Here is a 16,387-nt window from a genome sequence, read left to right on the forward strand (position 1 = left end):
CGGCATTATGACGATGCAAGAACGAAATGAGACGACAATTGGGTGCGAGACAGGATGGTATGAAATTCGCGAATAACATATTTTACGCGAGCCTCGACATTCTTTTCTCAGTTCGACAAACCCTGTTCTTCCCACAAATGAGCACAGGTGAAAGTGACAAAGAAATCGTTTAATTTATGTTACTACTATTTTGAAAGTGCAGCTACTCAGCAACATTCTTTGTGAAGGAAAGACCTGTTAGTGATTCTCTTTCCTTTCTCAGCCGAAAAAGATAATTGGCATATAGCGATTGTTCTGTTCCAACCAAAAGAAAAGCCCCCCAAAAACGCCAATGTCGTAAAGTCATAACCATATCAATTTGGAGTCCTGCATCTCATTTCTTCATCGTCATCTGTGTTCAATTTGTGTTCCATCTCCAATCTGGATTTTGATCACTCATCAGTCCGTTTCATCCTTTAACAGAGATGGGCCTGGACTTTTTACCAGTAAAGTATGGCTTTCCATCGATAGTCAGACTTGCTAGATGTAGAAAGTCTTGTCTCTTACCCTCTCGTGGATGACGTCCCTCCACTCGGCAGTGTTCGCGTTGTAAGCGTTACCGCCAGAGCTGTTCTCGTTGAGCGTACTGTACAAGTACGCCCTGCCACGCTCGCAGAGGAGGTCGGCGTAATATGCAGGCGGGCAGATTGAGACCGCTTTGGTAGCTCTGTTGAACAGGTAGCACATGCTGTGTGTGAAGGCCTCTAGGCGGTCCTGATTAAATTGGTTCTGGTCCATAATGACAACGTAATGGGCTGGACGGGCGGTGCCTTGAAGTCCTTGGTGTGCTTGCAGGAAAAAGTCCCAGAGGTAATGGTCTGTCACGCCTCGATCGACCACGGTCCCTGGCATCGGATTTCCACTTTTTCCATCAGTATCCTCCTGCTTGGTAGGATAGAATCGGGTGTGATGGCGTTTGCCGACAACTACAATCGTGACCTTTGGCCATTTATTCTCTTGCCCGTAGAGACGCTTGAAGGCTTCTTGGATGGCAGGCAATTCTGTTTCAAGTACAAGCCGATACTGGCCTTCAGACACGCCGTCACGGTAAATGATCATCTTGTTAGGCAAAGCTCGGTGTTTCTTACGCCACAAAGTGAGGCGCTCAATCATCATTTCGGTCAGAGTTTCCACCATCTCTGCGCGCCCAGTCTGTCTTCTTATGGAGCCGGGCCATTGATGCAGCATCATGTCAATGTTGGAAACCACAGCAGCGATAGATGGCGAACCATCCGCGCTTCCAGGAGATGGGTGAGTGACATCGATGCCGACTAGCATCAATTTCTCGTCCAATGGAGGCATCGTCTTGGAATCAATTATGTGGGAAACACCCCCTCCCTTGATATTGAATTTGAGCGCGAGGTTGCCAAGGTACATAGGCTGACCTGCTTCCTTCTGGATCTTGTTGCCGACTGCACATACAGTTTGAACGCCGTAATTGACATCTCCATGTAGTTTGATGCGAGCGTAAAGCCATTTATCAGCTTCCTGAAGTATGACAAGTAAAATCTCTATGTTGCGCTGCGCTGCTCTTGAGAACAACTCTTTGAGTTCAGTGTCGATGGTATCTCGGATCTCGGGACGTGGGCGATCTATGGTGGTTTCCTGGGTCGGTAGCCGTTGACCCATGACTAGACCGTAGCCCTGCAACTGTCCGGCAAAGTTTTGCAACAACTGCTCTCTGACATTGGCAGACGGGAAGACGTTTCCTTGATTACCGTGATAGTTGATGACCAAGCAGCTCCAATTAGTGAATCCCCCAGGCCGTATGAAGCGAGCGTTTGCCAAATTCCATGATCCTATTCTTGGACGCTGCTTGGCCTGATCCAGATATTTCAATTCTGGCCACGGCAAGATTCTGCCCGGAACGGTTATCATTGTTGTTCCGACGCGAAGACCAAAGGGGTGTAAGATGGACTCTTGAGCAGGAAGTGTAAGTCCCATCACTGCCAATCCATCACCTGGTTGATTATCTGTACCAGCGATAGATAACGCGTTATCGCTAGGAGAACGGGATGCGAATCTGATCATTGAAGCTGTCTGTGGGCCGGTGAGGAATTTCTTCACAGCTTGTCCTGGCATGACTGAACACAGCTCAATTGGGAGGTATATTGGATCATTCCGGCTTCCAACATTGACCACAGGGTCGTCTGGATACGTCAAATTCTTATTGTGAGTAGTCCGAAAGTAATCCAAAACGGAAGTGCGTCTTTGGGGTGCTTCTGGATTCAAGGGGTCGTGGTGAGAGAAGTGAACCTGCCTCGCACTGCCAAAACGTGGGCTATAACTGAATCCGAGAATAGTCTTTTTCTGACGTACCCTTACAGGCTTGCCACTTTGATCCCGTATCGTCTTTCCTTGGACGTCGCGGCGTTCCAAGTAGCCAGTTTCGACACGCAGATGACGCAAGAAAACTTCCAAGTTGGTCAGATCTCTGTCGAACCATCTCCTGCTAGTATTGTCTAAGAACTGAATGATAAGCTCTCTCAAGGCTACTGGCTTGTAGAATGCTGCACTGGTGACATTGAGATTCAGTAAGATGCGATGCGTCGAAGTCCTTACGCTCGAATAGTAGCCTCTTAAAGCTCTCAGACCACCTGGCAGGTCCAGATCCCTGGTCAGAATATGCCCGTCAGGATAGAAAACATTTTGACCAGGTCTGTATATGTTCAATGCAGTACTCGGACTCTTCGAAATGATAACGTTGAGCAATTGTACAACCTCGGCTTTAGCAATATAGACCGCGCCAGGGGCATTCGAACGAAGAGCAAGTACGAGATCATCGACGGAGTAATCGCCCGAAGCTTGGAGTCTGAAACGCTTGGATCGACGTGCTCTGGCCTGCTGGACATGGACCGGATCTGAAGGAAGCGGCTGTGTTGTGGGCTGATCCGCATCAACTACTTGAATATCTTGCTCAAAAGATCTGGGCCCGAAGCCGAGCTTCTTGGTGGTGACGATTATGTTACGGTAATCAGTTGCCCATACAACGCCATCGAAGAGAGGCAAACGGACAATGGCATTTATCATGACCTTACTCTTGGCCTTGCTTAATTGGGGATCGGTAACCGATACTGTGTAACGATACAGACGAGTACCAAAATTGGTCGCTCCACGGGCAGGCTCTAGTGGGAAGTAGTTGGCTCGCAGAATAATCCGCCTACCCTTGGTCCCATGATCTGGTCTGCCTGGAAAGCCTTCAATGGTCTGGCTACGCGTTTCTTTCGCGCGGTGGTCTTCAGCAGCGCCCACAGCTGGATCTGGCGGTGGTACGTCGTTGGGTCTGCACCTGGAATTAGATCAATTAACCAAATAAGAGCTAGGAGTCTGACCGATAGATCTCCGGTGCGGGTCTACCGCCGCGCATTGCCACTGAATGGGAGCCTCCACGACCGCGGGCCTGACCACTATTACCTCCTCTGGTGTTGGTCCCACCTCGGCTACTTGATCCGCCTCGGGACTCGTCTGGTCCTCGATGTCCTCCTCGCTGGGTATTTCCGCCATCATTGCCTCTGATCTGGAAGCCACCTCTCTGGGAGCTACCACGGCCATCACCTCGACCGCCGCGGGACCGTCCACCACCACGTGCTTCGTTTGACATATCTGCAGAGCTAGTGGCAGAAAGGGCAAGATGCGTGGATTAGGACGGAAACGAGATCACCTCAAGGTCGAGTCTGACTAGCCTCTGGATGTAACGAATAGTGTATGCAGGCTTCGGGTCTGAAGTGAATGTCTGCTACTAAGAATGTGACTCGATCGAGCAGAAGCGAATGCGATATCATGAGATATTCTGGCAGTAATGATGATTCAAGTGGATATTTATGTCTGAAGGGTAATTGTTTGATACTTGCAGCAAACGTGATGGAAAAGAGTAGCAAGCTTCGAAGACAATGGAAAGTACCTACAGTACCTTAGCAAGAGCTCCCCAGTTTGACGTAGCGAGGTACTTGTACGGTCGCACGATACAGAGCGCGTACGTGCATATAGCGCGTACCGCATAGATGGCTTGTAGCCATATTGCTGGAATCAGGTATACGCATCGAAGCGAGCTACAGTACATACTCTGGATATAGCACATGAACATGGCCTTCTTTCTGTTTACTCCTGGATGGGAAGTCGGTGTGCAAGCTACTGTGCTACTATACATTCCATTGTGTCAGCAGCACAGCATGATCTACCTTACTTTAAGGAAGCGAGGTATCCAAAGCAGATCAAAGTACTAGTAGACAGCTTGCGCGTGAAGTCCAGATACCAGGGAGGGGAGACCGCGGGCTGCTTTGTTAACAAGTACTGTACGGTAAAGGCAAGTCAAAATGCTCTGCTGTAGGTAATATGGACAGCCCAAAGAAATTTGGTCCAAATACCTTGGTCTTACTGGGAGTTACTGTGCCTTGTCTTTTTGAAGCGATCCAGAAGCATTGTTGTGTCTACCTTGACCTCATGCAGAAGGATACAGTACAACAATAGGCTACGTGCTAGCAGAAGTCCTCAGCTCCGTAAGTAGGTACCTACTGTATCTCCCACACTGTTTTGAGTACCCCGGATCATCAGTGAAAGGTTCCACCTGAGAGCTCAGCCATAGCCTCACATCCTCTACATCATGACTTGACAAATCATATCGGTGGTCAAGTCTTTCTATGTGAGTTATCAATTCCACTTTACAGCAGCTTGAGGTATGGAACCATGCTTCAATGCCCATATCGGGGCCAATCTATGTCATGAGCACATTGCGGCAAGGTCCGGTGCGCAGCAAACCTCACGCGGTTCTCGATTGACTTGACACACCTCATACAGTCAAATGACCGGAATATTTGAATGTAACGATAGATCTTTTGGACAATGGCATCGCAGTCAACCACTTATGATTGCAAGAACTCTGGAAGTCAGGAGACCGACTCGGTCTTCTTCCATTGACGAGCGCTGTCTAGAGGTCGATCTCGCTCATATACGAATAGACTCTTCCAAGTCTTGATCGCATGTTCCTGGCTAGGAGTTCTCATGTACATTCCTACTGTACGGAAGCCTCTTCAGTACCCAAACGCACGTGGCTGGTGTAACACGAACGCCAAAGGTACACTTAGAATGTCAGGAGGTCATGCCTCAATATCAAAAGCACAGACCTCCTTCGAGACATTTGACCAGGTGAACTGCCCATCAGCACGAAAGAACGACATTCCTCATGTAGCTTTGTCTGCACAATCCGATCGTTCGAGCGTAGAAGACCTCTTACCATCACCGAGGTAACCAATCTTTGCAACCTGGACCATACACATGATGTATTGTGTGGCCCAGTCGCTGGCTTCCCTGTGGGATGTCTTGCACATACTTCGAGGAGGAACATCTATACTTCACTTTTTAGTTGCAGTGAAGTTGATCGTCAGCTCTATGTGCAAGTAGCTCCGTTTTACTACCATCTACGCCTGTTATTGTTGTAGTAACGTCTTACCTCGAAACCGATCTTCTCATTACCTAAGAGCAACAGCTATTCTATGCCACAAGACCTACGCCATTTCATATAGTGGACGGCCTGAACGACATCGGAGCATACATTGGACGGTCATCAACGACCAAAGAGCCACAATATACGCGACAAGACGCAACCGCGGCTGCCCAGTTGCCGCTAATCACTCTTGCTTCTGCACTATATATACACACCATGATTTCCCGATGTGTTCGAGTATTGTACATCTTACTGATCATATCTCAATTCCAGAACTCTTTCGCCGCTCCCATCATTACTGTTACAAGTTACGAATGCGATACTACAACGTCCACTTCATCAATAGGCGAACCTGCTGCGACTGTTCTAGAAGCTAGTGACGGTCAAGTCTACGTAATATATTCGACCTATACAGGGTATACAAGTGCCAGTGGTGAACCTCACGATCCAGAATTTGCACCTTCTCGGACGACAAGCCAAGAAACACCGAGCTCGACAAGTGTACCTCAGAACTCGGAAGCATTTTCCCCATCGGCGTGGCCTTCATACACCTCTTCCTATACAAGTCCTCTAACTAGTGCTTCTACATCATTGACAACTCCCGCAGTATATAGTATCTCTGATAGTAAGACAGTGGAAACCTACGGAGTAAGTTACATCCCTGCATATTTCACTCCTTCTTCGACAGAGAATGCCATGATTGTTTGGTCTACTCGTGTCGTGGACAAGAGTAACACTACACATAATTGGGATCGAGCTGCTTTCGCAAACACAGCAAAACAAACCCTGTCTAGGCTATTGCTAAATATACGATCAGTCCATAATTACCTCACTCGAAACAGCTGGCGAACCAGGATTTTTGCCATTCCCGACTATTCCTGTCAGCAAATATACTCCGTTGTCACTGATCGATACAGCAAGTACTTCAGTGCCAGAGCCAACAATGACTGTCATGGCAAGTGCGTTGTCCGTCAACAACATCTTCACTTCTATCCAGAGTGGAGCACCTCCTTCCCAGGTGACCCAGAGAGCTGATCATCCTGTCGGTCGGCTTGGCATTGCGAACCAGACTACAAAACTTGAGACGAATAAATTCTATGCGAATTTCTTTCTGGGCTCACAAGCCAGCTCGTCATTCACTCATCCATACTCCGTCTCATGGTCCAAAGGGTCTGGTGCGGCAGGAAGCTGGGGACTCTCTGTTTCTCATATCGAGCGCTCCCAGCTGGCATATGGTCCAGGAGACCCAGCGGGATATTTCATCAATCCAATTGGCATACAGTCTTTGATCCTGTCGGCGAATGAGCTGAATCAGACCACCAATCTTACGACTGACTCGCTCGATGCGTTCAGTGTCAACGTTAACCTTCTGCCGGCCAGCGGTAAGTTGCCTGCCATATCCTTTCCATTGGTGCAAGGGATGGCTTTTGTCACTGGCGTCTATTCGAATGCAACTCCAAAGATCGAAAGTAGCGTAGCTTTCCTCAGCGTTGCCTACATTGGAGCTGTGGCTTCCAACTCTACCTACAAATACCAGGCAAGCTTAGGTGATGGTACAACATGGTACATATACGTCACGACGTCTCAAGCGGGCTATCCAGTCAATGCCTTCTCACTGGTAAGCTCATATCGGCTTCAGGGCGCGGTTGGCTTCAATGGGTTTATACAAGTTGCGAAACAACCCACTGGGAATGCGAGTAGTGATGCACAGCGCCTTTACGATGCATCAGCAGGGACGTACCCCACTTCCGCATCCGTTAGTGGATCTGTCTCGGGCACGTCAGGCACGTATGGCTTCACCTGGACCAAAGGTGGAATCACCAGCCGACCTCTGATGATGTTCGCCCTTCCGCATCATGTTGAAGTCTTGTCCAGATCAGGGGTAAATGTGACTGACATACAACTCACGACGACTACCAAAGGTCTAGCGACTGCTGTTGTCGGAAACTCTTGGACTATTACTGAGCCTGACCTCCCGGTAGACATGGGCTTCGCGCCATGGTCGCCCGCGCGAAGAAGCATCAACTCCGTATCGTCAACTGCTGCGACAATGATCAATTCGGCGGGTTCTTCAGAACTGAGCCAGGACATTCATGGTCAGACATACCTGGACAGTATGTATTATAGCGGAAAAGCTCTTGCCAAGTTTGCTGCGATAGTATACTCCCTACATGATATTGTCGGCAATACAAGTCTGTCCGCTACTGGACTGCAGAAGCTCGAGACCGCTTTTGCGGCATTTGTGAACAACACACAAATTAACCCGTTGGTCTACGAGTCGGCATGGGGTGGTGTGGTATCGTCCGGCACGTATCGTACCGGTGATTCGGGCCTGGACTTTGGCAATACATACTACAACGACCATCATTTCCACTATGGTATGTTTTGATGGATTCATACGACTAGAATTGTAGCTGACTAGTACAGGATACTTTGTGTACGCGGCGGCCGTCATAGGATACCTCGATCCAAACTGGCTGAACACGGGAAGTAACAAGGCATGGGTCAATATGCTGGTCCGCGATTATGCCAACCCCATATCCAACGACACGTACTTTCCTTTTTCACGGTCGTTCGATTGGTACCACGGACACTCGTGGGCAAAGGGACTGTTCGAGAGCGGCGACGGCAAAGACGAAGAGTCGAGCAGCGAAGACGCCATGGCAAGCTACGCCATCAAGATGTGGGGACGCAGTATCAACGACGCCGCAATGGAAGCAAGGGGCAATTTGATGTTAGCGATGCAAGCCAGGAGCTTCCAGAAGTATTTCCTGTACACGTCCGACAACCCCGTCGAGCCCGCTCGCTTCATCGGCAATAAAGTCAGCGGAATCCTGTTCGAGAACAAGATCGACCACACGACGTACTTCGGGAGCAACGCCGAGTACATCGAGGGCATCCACATGCTGCCTCTGATGCCGTTCAGCACACTCACACGCACACAAAAGTTCGTGTCGGAAGAGTGGGACAAGTATTTTTCGTCTGGACGTGCTGATTCCGTGGCTGGCGGATGGAGAGGCATGTTGTATGCCAATCTCGCGATCATCGACCCAAGAACGAGCTACCTCTTCTTCTCGAGGCCGAACTTCGACATGAGTCTCTTGGACGGCGGGGCGAGTCTGACGTGGTATTTGACTTGGTCGGCGGCGATGGGAGGGTCGCCTGCCGCTGCCGCTGCCGATGCTACGGAGTGAGATGAGGCTCCAAGTGGCTGGCTAGGGTTTCCAAGGTGCGTGAGGCGATAATTCAAGAGATAGAAGCCGACTCATGAATCATGTGCTTACGATGCTGGATAGAATATGGGAGGGATGAGACACACATGAAAGAGAAAAAAATATATCTCGGCAATGTGGATCTGGTGTCGGGACAGGTAGAGAGACGGGATATATCAAATCAACAAGAGGCAGGTCGGCGAGGTTACTCTTTCCGGATGGATGGATGCTATGGATGGACGCATATAATGATAGATTGATGCACAACACGGGGGCGCGGCATTGCTTTTTTCCTTGGGAATTTAGAACATTTCTCGCGATATCTTGATTTGTTGCAGTAACAATCTCACTCGTTTCTTCTCTCCTTTATACGTTACACAACGAAGGGCGAAAAGCCCGAGCGGCAAGGTTGGCTGGAAATGTGAAATGCAATGTGAAAAGTAATGAATTTTCACGTGTATTTTGTACAGTGGTAGAGCTGTATAAGTCGTACAGCAATGAGGGTATATCGATATAGCGCCGTCGGTGTCTTTTTTCCTTTTTATGTTACATTCTCAAGCAAGGCCCTAAAAGAAAAGGTTGAGTGTTCTTTGCCTTTGCTCTGCTCCAAATCCCCCCAAATTTTCGGAACCTCTAGTCAAAGACCTTCCATCTCGATCTTGAGCAAGGATGGGGTAGGATATCTCTTCGTCGTTGGTGGTTTTGCGTCTCGTCTACAGCGCGTCATTCGAGCATTGCTTGCGTAGTTACACTATGGCTCTCCTGCTGGCTCGGAGCTCGGCGGATGTCGTTTGATCTCTCCTGAGTTGCGCATCATGCCCGGTAGGTGCAATGGTATACACGATTCGAGGCCTTCCTCGACCTCTCGGTTCTAACCCAACTTCCGCCATCTTCCCCTCCCCAGTCTTCGTAAAGAGTTCACAAACCTCCTCAATGTCTCCTTTGCTCTCCGTCGTCGTAGGAGACGAAAAATGGAGTTTCGCGAGAGAGAGAGAGAGAGAGAGAGAGATCAGAAATCGCCGCCCTCAGCCTTCCACTGATTGAGATAGAGCTTTCCAGAGCGCGGGCTCAAGCCCCGGCCGAATGTCCCCTTTGCCTTTTCGATATTCTTCGCCACGAACGGCGTGAGCTGCAGCACACACGCAAAAGCCATCAGCACTGTTTCCTCTCCCTCTTTCGTTTCTTTTCCTTCTCCATTTCATCTGCCCACACTGGGCATGACAATTCACACATACCTGGAAATCCGTCAGGTCGGGCACGACGTACGTGCGCACCTTGGAGTAGTCGATCTTGTAGCCGCCCCATTTGGTGTGCGAGCCCATTGCGCCGCTGCCGGTTCCCTTGTAGAAGCCTTTGCGGGCGGATTTGGTCGTCAGGGCCAGGCGGCGCAGGGCGCGCTGCAGGGGCTGGGTGGGGCTGAAGGGACCCATTGCGTTGTTTTGTTTCTTTCTGGGCTCGTGATGTGTTGTTGTGGGCGACGGGAGTGGTCGAGTCGGGGGTTATTGTGGATAGATGATGGATGATATTGTGGATGTGATCGAGTGGACTTTCTCGAATTCCCCTCCGCTCCGCTCCGCTGCAGTCGGCGGTGGTGGTGGTGGTGGTGGTGGTGGTGGTGGTGGTGTACAGCTGAGCGCACGGACTGCGCGGGAGTGCAAGGTTGGCCGCAGATAATCGACGGGCGCCAAGATTTCTCTCTCTCTGTCTCTTTCCCGCGGGCAAAAGAATAATTTTTGGAGAAAAGATTATTTATCGACTATCATCTTGCCTGGCACAGAGCATTGCGTTTTCATTGCATGACTCTCACATATGCTGTTTTCTCATCTTTCCGGCCAGCTCATAATCTAGGATAATCAAGCGAAACAGGAAAAAAAAAGCAAGTGCAGAACGAAAAAAAAAAGATGCCTCCCGGCAGACAATCACGCGCCTCGACGGCCGCAACCTCCTCGAAACCCAAAAACGCCCGTCAAAAGTCCCAGAAGCGCACCCTCGATGCCTTCTCCATCGCCGCTCACCAGTTCCTCGAAAAGCCAAAGGGCAGGAAAAGCAGACTAGGCGAGGCCGTCAGCGACGGACAGCCGCGCAAGCGGAGACGCGTGCAGGATGACGACGACGACAACGACGACGACAACGACGACGAGGATGAGGACGAAAATGGACGCGGAGGGAAGAGGAGAACTAGATATGGAGCGGATGACGACATCGAAGAGGGAAGTGACAGTGAGGGCAACGAGTGGCGCATCGGAGGCCCTATCGGCGACGACAGCGATAGCAGTCTCAACTCGGACGAGGCTTTTGGAGAGAGCGACGAAGAGAGATTCGAGGGATTCACTTTCAGAGGAAGCGCGGCTTCGAAGAAGGATGTGAAGAAAAAGAAACAGAGCAAGGCTCGTCGTGTCTCTGCTGAAATGGATCTGGACGAGGGAAGCAGTGGCGACGACGGGGAAGATGACGAAGATGATGACTTTGGCGACGAGGGCGTCGATCTGGCTACTATGCTCGACTACAACAGCGAGGAAGAGGACGAGCAGCCCAAGAAGAAATCAAAGAAGACCCGAGACGATGACGATGATGTTTCTTCCGCCGCCGATGATGAAGAGGACGACGACGACGACGACGACGAAGAAGAAGAAGACCAAGACTCCGACGACGAGCCCCCCTCCGAGGCCGAATCAGACGACGACGCAGACCCGAGCAAACTATCAAAACTGCAGGACCTGATCGCATCTCTCGACGCCGACCAGCCAGAGAAGCGTCTGGCGAACCGCGCCCCGGACGTCCACGAGTCACAGCAACCGTCCGCATTCGGTCTCTCTGCCACGCAAAAACTGAAAATCTCCGACCTCCTTCCCACCGTCACCGACCCTTCCCTGCGCAAGTCTCTCAAGCTTCTTTCCTCCGACAAGCCCTCGAAACGCTCTGCCGGCCCCGGCAAACTCGATGCTCCGCTCCCCAAGCGCCAGCAGGACAAGCTGGACAGAGAGGCAGCGACCAAGAAAGCAAAAGAAGAACTCGACAAATGGCGCGACACGGTCATCCACAACCGTCGGGCCGAGTTCCTGCAGTTTCCCCTCAAGGACCCCAATGCTTCAGAGCCGCTGGGCAAGAAGACGATGATCGCCGTGCAGCAGACACAGCCGCAGAACGACCTCGAGAGCGCCATCCAGAACATCCTCGTCGAGAGCGGTCTGGGAGCCAAGGGCAAGCGCGGCGAAGAAGAAGCACAGATGCAGGAATTCGAAGAGCTCAAGATGAACAAGATCCCGATCGAAGAAGTCATGGCTCGCCGTGCCGACCTGCGCAAAGCCAGAGAGCTGCTCTTCCGCGAAGAGGCAAAAGCCAAGCGCATCAAGAAGATCAAGTCCAAGGCCTACCGAAGAGTGCACCGCAGAGAGCGCGAGCGAGACGCCGCCAAGGACCAGGAATTCAAAGACGCCGAGGGCATCGAGACCGACGAGGACGAACAGGAAAAGCGAGACAGGAAGCGTGCAGAAGAGAGAATGAGCACCAAGCACCGCGACAGCAAGTGGGCCAAGGGCATGAAGAAGTCCGGGCGTACCGTGTGGGACGACGATGCTCGCGACAGCATGATGGAACTCGCCCGTCGCAACGAGCATCTACGAAAGAGAATCGAAGGCAAGGACGTGCGCGAGCGTGACAGTGATGACTCGGACGTGAGCGACGAGGACGACGACGAGGACGACGACGACGACATGGACGACGACGAGGCGTCCCGGAAGCGCCTGTCCAAGAACCTCGAGAAGCTCGGCCAAGGCGACAAGGAGCACTCGAGGCTCGGCAACATGCTGTTCATGCAGCGCGCGGACGCGGCCAGACGGGCACAGAACGAGGAAGAGATCCAGCGTCTGAAGCGCGAACTCGCCGACATGGACTCGGCCAGCGACAAGGAAGACGCCGACACGACCGTGGGCCGCCGCACTTTCGGGCCAAAGGCCAAGAACGGTGCGGTCGCTGCAGAGCCCCAGCCCGCCCGCACAGAAATGGAGGAGAATCTTGCTTCCGACGAAGAAGACACCAGAGTTATCGCCGACGACAACGGCGAAGCAGAGATCATCGTCGACCGTCCTGCCACCAACAGTGCATCAGCAGCCAAGGCACGCAAAGCCCGACCTCTGATGGCCACGAAGCCAACAAACGCCGCGCCCAAGGAGCCCGAGACCAACGGCGACGACGACGCCAACGAGTGGCTGTCGACATCGATCAAAAAGTCCAACAAGAAGAACAAGAACAAAACCAACGAGGACGCCGTCATCGTGTCGACGAAAGCCGTACCTGCCGCCGCCGGCGGCAAGAAGCAGTCCAAAGCCGCAGCCGCAGCAGCATCCACAGACGGCTGGACATACATCCCTCACCCCAACGCCTCCGCCACCACTGCTCCGCCCAAAGACTCCGCAGCAGAAGACCCCGAAACCAGCAACCCCATGCTCTCCCACTCCAGCCAACAAGCGGCCTTCCACGCGCGCGCCTTCGCCCACGACGACACGACCGCCAGCACCTTCGCGGACGAAAAGGCCGACATGGCCACCCTCGAAGGGCCACAAGAAACCTCCACCCACCTCCCAGGCTGGGGCAGCTGGGCGGGAACCGGGCTCTCCAAAGCGACGCGCAAGCACAACGCGCGCATAGCGCACAACCCCTTATTCAAAACCATTTCGCCAAGCACCATAACCGCCTCCGGAAAGCCGCTCTCGCGCGCCCAAGACCGCCGCGACGCGACCCTCAAAAACGTCATCATCAGCGAAGCCCAGCAGCGCAAGGGCAAGAAATACCTCGCCACCTCGCTACCGCATGAGTTCGAGAGAGGCGACCAGTACGAGCGCTCGCTGCGGATTCCCATGGGCCCGGAGTGGGTCACGAAGGAGACGCATCAGAGCGCTACGAGGCCGAGGGTCGTCACTAAACGCGGCACGGTCATCGAGGCTATGGAGAAGCCGCTTGTTTAGTCTGTTTCCTTCTGCCTCGTGTAGACCATCGCCGGAATAGATTGTCTTTCCACTGGGAGAAAGGCGGTTGTCCTGCGCGGACGGCGCCACTGCGTGGAGCTTCTCTTACTTCTCCTAAAGCGATACTTAAGCTGGTGTTGTTATCTCACCGTGAGGGAAGGTGATTGTCCTGCGCGGACGGCGCCACTGCGTGGAGCCTCTCTTTCCCCAATAGACGCAAGTCATAGATATCAAAAGTAGAGTTCTCAAAGCAATGACGAAACTTTCTCGCCTATCACCCCTTAACGCGTTAGAACCGAAGAGCTTAGCAAGTGCATTCTGTTTTACTGTGTCAGGGAGATTCTGAGGATATTCTTGTTCCATGTCTAGGTCTGCTGTAACCGTGTTCTACACGCCCCTTTCCTCATCGCGTCTTTTCTTCTTGTTGTCTTGTTCTTGCTCATACAGTCTATACGTACACATTTACAACAGAGCGGAAAAGATAGAAAATCAGGAGACTAGCTACCTATCCTCGACTTCAAGCACCGACATGTGCGCCATGCCCATCATCTACTGCAACGCTATTGGGTCCTTCCTGTTTCGGGTGACGAGGCTTGTCGGCGCGGTTCGAGTGTCTTTCCACAGTCAGCGAATGAACAAAATAGTCCCAATAGCACTAAAAGTCAAAATAGGAGAAGAGAAAGAAGAAACGACTCACTTGTGCACGACCCTCTCAATAGCATCCAGACCCATCTTGAGCACCTCCATCTTCGGCCCGTACGAAAGCCGGACAAAGTGATGACAAGGCGAATCGAACAGATCTCTGCGCTTCGAAGGGTTGAGATCGAAGAAGATGCCCGGCACGACGATGACTTTTTCCAGCAGACATGCGTTGAAGAAATTGAGACCGTCATTGATGCCGTCTGGAAGCGAGGAGAGGTCGAGCCAGAGGTAGAATGTCGAGTTGGGCGTGTATGGCAGTTTGAAGCCCATGCTGGTCAGGCGGTCGAGGACGTAGTCGCGCTTGTCGCGGAAATGTGTCTGCAGGGCACGCATCTCGTTGGCGACTTTGGTGGGCTTTTGTCTCCCGTCAGTTTGCTTGCTCTCGTTTGCTATGAAAAAAGAAACTCGCCTCGAGCATCTTCACTGCTGCTTCTTGGAATGGAACATTGGTGCCTCCGTCGAGATAAGATCCACATGATCCAATTGCTTTGATGAACTCCTTCGGTCCCACGATCCATGCTACACGCCAGCCCGGAAGACGGAAACGCTTCGTCAGGCCATCGATGATCAAGACGTCTGTGTACAAGTCAGCGAGGTCTCACTCAGTAAGAGCAAGAAACACTGCTCACCATCCTCGTCAACATCATCAATGTTGTCCGCGGCAGAAATGACGGTTCCGTCACAGTCGCTGGTGTAGTTGTATCCACAATAGAATTCGTCCATGATCAATGTAGCGCGATCACGGCAAATGTCCTGGATCTGGGCGAGTTCAGGGTTTGTCAGAACTTGACCCGTCGGGTTACGAGGGTTAGAAGTCAAGATAACGCTGGTTCCTGTAGATTTACGCCGTCAAATTGGGCATAAAGGGTTGTGACAGAGACAAAACTCACCTCGAGCAATCTCCTCCGCAATCTTGTCTGCATGCATGTGGTATCCATCCTGTTTCGACAGAGGAATCGGGATTGCCGAAAACTGTTTTGCTCGCCCATTAGTTGACATACCTCTCGACGAAAGGACGCAAAACTCACATTACGGAACAGACTCAACATCTCATTGTAGGCAGTATAATCAGGAATGAAGAACCCCAGATATGCATTGCCAATGACAGCAGCGATACGGATCAACCCCGCTCTACCACCAGGCACAATACACACATTCTCATATGTGTACTTGCTAGCTTTGCCCTGACGATGGTGTTCGTTGTAGAGGTTTGCCACCGCTTCCCTCAGGGGTTTGATACCAGCAGTGGGGCCGTATTCACGCCCAGTCATGCTTACATCGATAGAATGAGGGCGTTCGAAGCATCCTTCGATCTCGTCGTCGACTTCTGGTGCGCCTTGTCCAAGGTTCGCCCATAGTTCCGGGTGGTCCTGTAGTTTGGCAGTTTAGCACCTCCATGTAACAGCAAGCAGTCTGCACACGCCACAAGTATGCAACTAGAAGAACAAACATACAGCGAAACCATGCTCATAAGCACGCTCAGTAGTCCAAACAACACCAGTAGAAGCTCTCGAGGGATCGAGTCCAGCGTGCGGACGGTGCCCCTCATGAGCATTTCTGAACTGGCGATGAATCGTCGAATTCAACTCTGTTGCTCATCGATGATGTCAGTGCTTTGTCCACTGTCTTTCTCGATTCTGGGAAAATATGGAGACTGCAAAAGCTGGGGAAGAGAAGCATGCGGTGAAGACGAGGCAATCCCCAACAAAGAAAGCCATTTCTTGCGGATCATGATGTCGTTCCAGCATCAGTGCCCGACGGCTATCAAAGAGAAGAAAAAAGAAAAGACTCACCACTGTCAGTAGGATCCTTGCTGTGCGAGAATCGCCTCTCCTTGTATCCCTTGCTGTGATTGATCGGGAGATCCGAAGCAGAGAAACTAGCACGACCCATCTTGAGCAGCGATTATCCTGTCGAATGGCGCTTCAATCGAATAGTTCCGGGTCGGTCAGGTTGATATCTCGATTGACTGCTTGGTGCGGAAGATGTGCACCTCCACGTAGTCCTAGGAATAGGTCCGCGAACAAGGC

General features: G+C 51.6%; 5 protein-coding genes across 7 annotated transcripts; 2 read left to right on the top strand and 3 right to left on the bottom strand.

Annotated features, from left to right (window-relative positions):
- Positions 1-519: 519 nt before the first annotated feature.
- On the bottom strand, positions 520-3,640 carry AAFC00_004875 (uncharacterized protein; the record flags this gene model as incomplete). Its single annotated transcript, XM_069344582.1, has 2 exons — positions 520-3,322; positions 3,372-3,640. The coding sequence occupies 2 exons, from the start codon at positions 3,638-3,640 to the stop codon at positions 520-522; spliced, it is 3,072 nt and encodes a 1,023-aa protein (XP_069197009.1).
- A 2,055-nt stretch (positions 3,641-5,695) lies between these two features.
- AAFC00_004876 (uncharacterized protein) lies at positions 5,696-8,673 on the top strand (the record flags this gene model as incomplete). 2 transcript variants are annotated; one of them, XM_069344584.1, is made up of 3 exons in its annotated part: positions 5,696-6,127; positions 6,297-7,857; positions 7,907-8,673. In XM_069344584.1, 3 exons carry the CDS (start codon positions 5,696-5,698, stop codon positions 8,671-8,673), a joined length of 2,760 nt encoding a protein of 919 aa, XP_069197010.1. The 2 variants fall into 2 exon arrangements, with proteins under 2 accessions (XP_069197010.1, XP_069197011.1); XM_069344583.1 differs by lacking the exon at positions 5,696-6,127 and having other exon boundaries at positions 6,423-7,857.
- A 1,027-nt stretch (positions 8,674-9,700) lies between these two features.
- AAFC00_004877 (mitochondrial 54S ribosomal protein mL41) lies at positions 9,701-10,121 on the bottom strand (the record flags this gene model as incomplete). The annotated part of the gene is made up of 2 exons (XM_069344585.1): positions 9,701-9,820; positions 9,927-10,121. 2 exons carry the CDS (start codon positions 10,119-10,121, stop codon positions 9,701-9,703), a joined length of 315 nt encoding a protein of 104 aa, XP_069197012.1.
- A 471-nt stretch (positions 10,122-10,592) lies between these two features.
- AAFC00_004878 (uncharacterized protein) lies at positions 10,593-13,655 on the top strand (the record flags this gene model as incomplete). Of its 2 annotated transcripts, none has more annotated exons than XM_069344586.1 (1): positions 10,593-13,655. In XM_069344586.1, the coding sequence occupies one exon, from the start codon at positions 10,593-10,595 to the stop codon at positions 13,653-13,655; it is 3,063 nt and encodes a 1,020-aa protein (XP_069197013.1). The 2 variants fall into 2 exon arrangements, with proteins under 2 accessions (XP_069197013.1, XP_069197014.1); XM_069344587.1 differs by having other exon boundaries at positions 12,192-13,655.
- Positions 13,656-14,172: 517 nt separating this feature from the next.
- AAFC00_004879 (uncharacterized protein) lies at positions 14,173-16,250 on the bottom strand (the record flags this gene model as incomplete). The annotated part of the gene is made up of 8 exons (XM_069344588.1): positions 14,173-14,269; positions 14,353-14,711; positions 14,767-14,933; positions 14,987-15,190; positions 15,248-15,329; positions 15,386-15,727; positions 15,812-15,945; positions 16,151-16,250. 8 exons carry the CDS (start codon positions 16,248-16,250, stop codon positions 14,173-14,175), a joined length of 1,485 nt encoding a protein of 494 aa, XP_069197015.1.
- Positions 16,251-16,387: the final 137 nt, after the last annotated feature.

The sequence above is a fragment of the Neodothiora populina genome (assembly GCF_041146345.1).
Source record: "Neodothiora populina strain CPC 39397 chromosome Unknown canker_contig_3, whole genome shotgun sequence".
In the NCBI taxonomy this organism is placed as follows: domain Eukaryota; kingdom Fungi; phylum Ascomycota; class Dothideomycetes; order Dothideales; family Dothioraceae; genus Neodothiora; species Neodothiora populina.